The sequence below is a fragment of the Belonocnema kinseyi genome, chromosome 9, assembly GCF_010883055.1.
Source record: "Belonocnema kinseyi isolate 2016_QV_RU_SX_M_011 chromosome 9, B_treatae_v1, whole genome shotgun sequence".
NCBI lineage: Eukaryota > Metazoa > Arthropoda > Insecta > Hymenoptera > Cynipidae > Belonocnema > Belonocnema kinseyi.
Genome location: NC_046665.1, coordinates 37,418,533 through 37,422,761, shown reverse-complemented (window position 1 = coordinate 37,422,761; position 4,229 = coordinate 37,418,533). Strand labels below are relative to the sequence as shown.

The 4,229-nt window shown below is 30.1% G+C and overlaps 1 protein-coding gene across 2 annotated transcripts in view; it reads right to left on the bottom strand.

Moving 5' to 3' along the window:
- Positions 1-336: 336 nt before the first annotated feature.
- LOC117180058 overlaps positions 337-4,229 on the bottom strand; it is a 45,017-nt gene continuing 41,124 nt past the window's right edge. The window contains exons 8-12 of one of the 2 annotated variants that reach the window (XM_033372371.1): positions 2,871-2,930; positions 2,477-2,623; positions 2,022-2,193; positions 1,792-1,942; positions 337-527 (exon numbers count right to left, since the gene is read on the bottom strand). Coding sequence is in view for 1 of the 2 variants with exons in the window: in XM_033372370.1 (XP_033228261.1) it covers positions 2,603-2,623 (21 nt within the window). In the remaining variant the exon portion in view is untranslated. The remainder of the gene's footprint in view (positions 528-1,791; positions 1,943-2,021; positions 2,194-2,476; positions 2,624-2,870; positions 2,931-4,229) is intronic. The other variant, XM_033372370.1, reaches the window with a different exon arrangement.

Genomic DNA, 4,229 nt, shown 5'->3' with positions numbered 1-4,229 from the left:
AAAGTGAAAAATACAACATAAACGGATACGCAAAGAATTTTGCGTGTCCTAAAATTTGTATAAGGCATATAATACGTCATCAGCATACAAATAAAAAAGAACTTTGATGTTTTTTTCGCTTTGTAAATTTGACCGAGTTTGGAGCGAATTTATGATCGAAAAGAATTACTTGCCCTTAAGTATGTTTTAGACTTGTAAAATAGCTCTAAAACTCCGATCGGAAATCCACAAGTGACTTTGGGTTCTTTTTGCCTTGTATTTTTGAATTTCTGCGAGTAGTAAAACATTGCAAGTCCATTTTCTAATAGAAATTGCTTAAAAAATTAATATTTTATTGCAAAATATGAAAAAGCACATTATTTTTACCCAAATAGCGTATCTTAATTATTCAAAATTTTATTCGATATCAGTTCTTCGGGCAAACAGTTTTTCTCGATTTTCCCAGTTTGAGTGAGATTGGACTTATGTACCTGACTTCAACATTTGATCAGCGGGTAACTAAACTAATCAAAACATCCGGCTGAAACCTGTAAAAAACAGTTGAATAAAATAGTAAAATAATACTTCAATTCCTAAAACTAAATAAGTCAAATTTCACTGATTGACCAATTATTTAATCTTAACTAATTATTCGTAGGAAAAGTTACCAAACAGTAATGAAAATAATGTCAGTATAATTTATTTGAAAACATCATCTAAAAGTAAAACTTAACTGGAGATCATAGTGAAATACCAACAAATTGAATATTGTGGCTGGTTTTATGCTTTTCAGTTATACATTTCCAATTATTTCAGATTTTATATATAATAATATATTCTCATTTTTAATTTAAACTAATTTTGGAGGGAACCGAAGGTGAACTTTAGAGAAAAAGGTTTCAGGTTAAAATTTTTATTTAAAAATATTTATTTAGTGTTTTATATTTTCGCATTCTTTTTAGGCTAGAGTTGCATTTCTTATTTAAATCTAATGTTTCCTGGCTCATTTTATTTCTTCAAAGATTCTTTAAAAATGTCAGGTAAGTGGGGACGGAATGAAAATGAGGAGGTTAATAGGATACAAGAGAGGTATGTAAAGTAAGGGAGAAGTAAGCTGGTTCAGGGAGTGTTAGTAAAAGGAAGTCAGAGGCTTATAACGAGGATGAGGTGCAGGTGCATGGAGGACTTTATAGGTTTTGGCTCTCTAGGCAAAAGAGGATGTGTGAACTGTGCGGGAAGGGGGATGCAATATTGGAACTCTGGTTGGAGGAAATGGAAAGGAGTAGGATAAGTATGGAGGTATTGATGCAAGAAAGGGGGGGGGGGCAAAAGGGCAGTAGCATGAGTGCAGGGTAAGATGGAGAAGAAGGGAATGAAGGAGGAAAAGGAATGTAGAATGGAAGAGGCAAAGCGAAGCGAGGAAGACAAGGCGATAATAACGATGATATGAAAACGTACCAAAGAGATTTGTAATCTTTCAAAGAATAAAATGAGCCCTACAAAATTAGGATTGGCTAAGAAGTGCTACTTTCACCCAAAGAGAAAGCAAAAACATACAAATTTAAACAAGAATCATTGAATAAACAATTTTGGGCTAAAACTTTGTTTTCTAGATTTCGCCTTCAGTTCCCTTACAAAATTACTTACAATTAACAATGGGAATATTTGCCTTGACTTAATCAATTCGTTTAACCATGCTCATTCTTGAACTCGAAATTATGAAGAATAAAACTAAATTAAAAATTAAAAATAAGCATGGTCATACAAAATACTTGATAAAAGTTTTTAAAAAAATCAAAGAACATTTCTTACCTGGATTTGGACGTATCCAAGGAGCAAACACATTTCCAGACATAAATCGTGTTGGAAACTGTACTCTCGGTACAATTGGAAATCTGGGTCTAAGTAATGATCCATGAATTTTCATTATTGGTCCTGTCATAACTAACCTTGGAGGTAAATTCTACAAAAAATAAAACAATTAATTATTTTTAAATACATAACTATTATACTGATAATATGGCATTTAAACATTTTCTTACCCCATAATAAACGGGGACAGGCATGGGTTCTATAAAATGTGCTACAACTGAAGGAACTTTTCTTCCCTCTCTGGATCTTTGTGTTTCCCGACTTTCTTGAGATCGGTTTCTTTCACGAAGTTCGCGAGATCTTTCTCGATATTCACGATCAAATGTTTCACCTCTATTTGAGCTGAAAGATATTAATTTAAAAACAATAATACGCATATAGTATAGAAAGCTGTTAGAGAAATGACAAATCTTAATTTATTGTAATTTCTGCTTAATAACATGTGAAGCGTATTTAAACGAGTAATTTATAAAAAAAATTTATCAGATAAGGGATTTTCACAATCATTAAATTTAGTAACAAGAGTCTCTAGAACTGAATAAAAATCATGGGTAGAATTTTTTTAAATTAGATGTTTTAAAAATTCAAAATATTAATCTCTGTCATTTTTGTTTGAATATCTTACCGAGAGAAAAAATAATCAGATACATATAGTTTTCTTTCTCCAGGGTAAAATCGGTTCTTAGACGATCTTAGTTTAGAGTATCCTTCTTTATGGATATGTTGTAATGAACTGTGATCCTTCAGTTGACTACGAGAAATTATCTTCTCGCTAAAACAGATAATTAATTCTTATAATCTGAAGTTTCATAAAGTTATAATTTTTATTCAGGAAAGTGTGGCTGATAAATACTATAGAAATTAAAACTTTTCATAACTAAATCATATAATTAATAAAAAAAAACGTTGAAAAAATTATATCTGTTTTTAAGCCTATTAATTATTTTATATTTCCTGTGCATATTTATATATAAGTATTTAGACTTAAAATCAAGTACAGAAATAAAAAAAAAAATTACCTGTCATTCGATTTGCTTCTAAGATGTATGTTTCGGTGGTAATTTTTAGAACGATCATTCCTAAAAAGTTACTTAATGTTTAAACCATCAAGCGCTTCTTAAATATATGACATAATAAAATAAATTTAACTTTATAGTTTCTTAACTTCTGTTATTTTGGTATGTTCATTCAAAACTTATATTAATCAACACTCAATTGTACATATTATACTGAGAAAAAAACAGGTTTTAAATCAATAGCCCTCATTTAAAGACAGATCTTAATTAATTGATTAAGATGATTAAGAATTTATTAAGAATATAACGCAGTATTCATAGTATAACTGTAGAATTGGAATGAAACCTTATTGTTTCACTGAATAATCATTGAAATCAATAAAAGAGCTGCTTTTGAGTGAAAGCTTATTGCTTATATAGCATTTTTTTCTCAGTGTATGATTGTATACCCTTCGAGCGCGTGTCTTACCAAATAAAAGCCTGGCTAAGTTGTTAACTAAAATTTTGTCTAAATATGTTCTTACTATTAATTCTAATTATCAGTCAACCGAAGTTCTGGTTATTTAAACCAGAATAGTAAGGACATAATTAATCACAACTCTAGTTAACTTTGTGGTGACTTTTTTGGTCTGCTGGACTATATTTCCATTGTTTTGTTGATATTATAGTGAATTTGTATTTTATATATACTATAATTATATATGACAAAACTGTACTTTACAGTTCCAAAAAACAAGACGTTTTTGTGTAGAAGGTGGCGTATAACACTATTCACACTAAGTTTGACTATATTTTCTATATCCATATTTTCAAAACATGATAATAAATTCGGCATGTCCAAATAGCAGATTCTATGTCGACACATGCACTTGCATATATCAAAAGGTTCTATCATGGATAGTGAAAATTGAAAGCTTTTATTTCAGAGGAAGAAGTTCGAGTTAAACCCTTTATCTCAGGGGAAGAACACTGAAAGAAATGAATTTCTGATACAGTTATATTGCGGGTTAGATCAGCAATCTGTATGGCTGGAATAGACATATCGATGGCTAATCTAACGCGCAATATGATTATACCAGCCATTCATTTCTTTCAGTGAAGTTCGAGTAAAAACCTTTCAAAATGCATTACGGGATGGACCCTCTTTTTCTTTGAGTACGTCAAATATTGTAATATGAGAATTATCCTAAAAAAAATAGAATTACGTTTCATTATTGTCTTTTCGCGTACCTGTATATTAGTAGACCACTTAATTTTCTTCTGAAAATAAAGTATTCGAGATGTACTTCACAACCTGTTTTATTTAACATTAAGAATTCATCTGAATAAATAAAATTAGTATCAAGGAAATAAGGAAAGTAT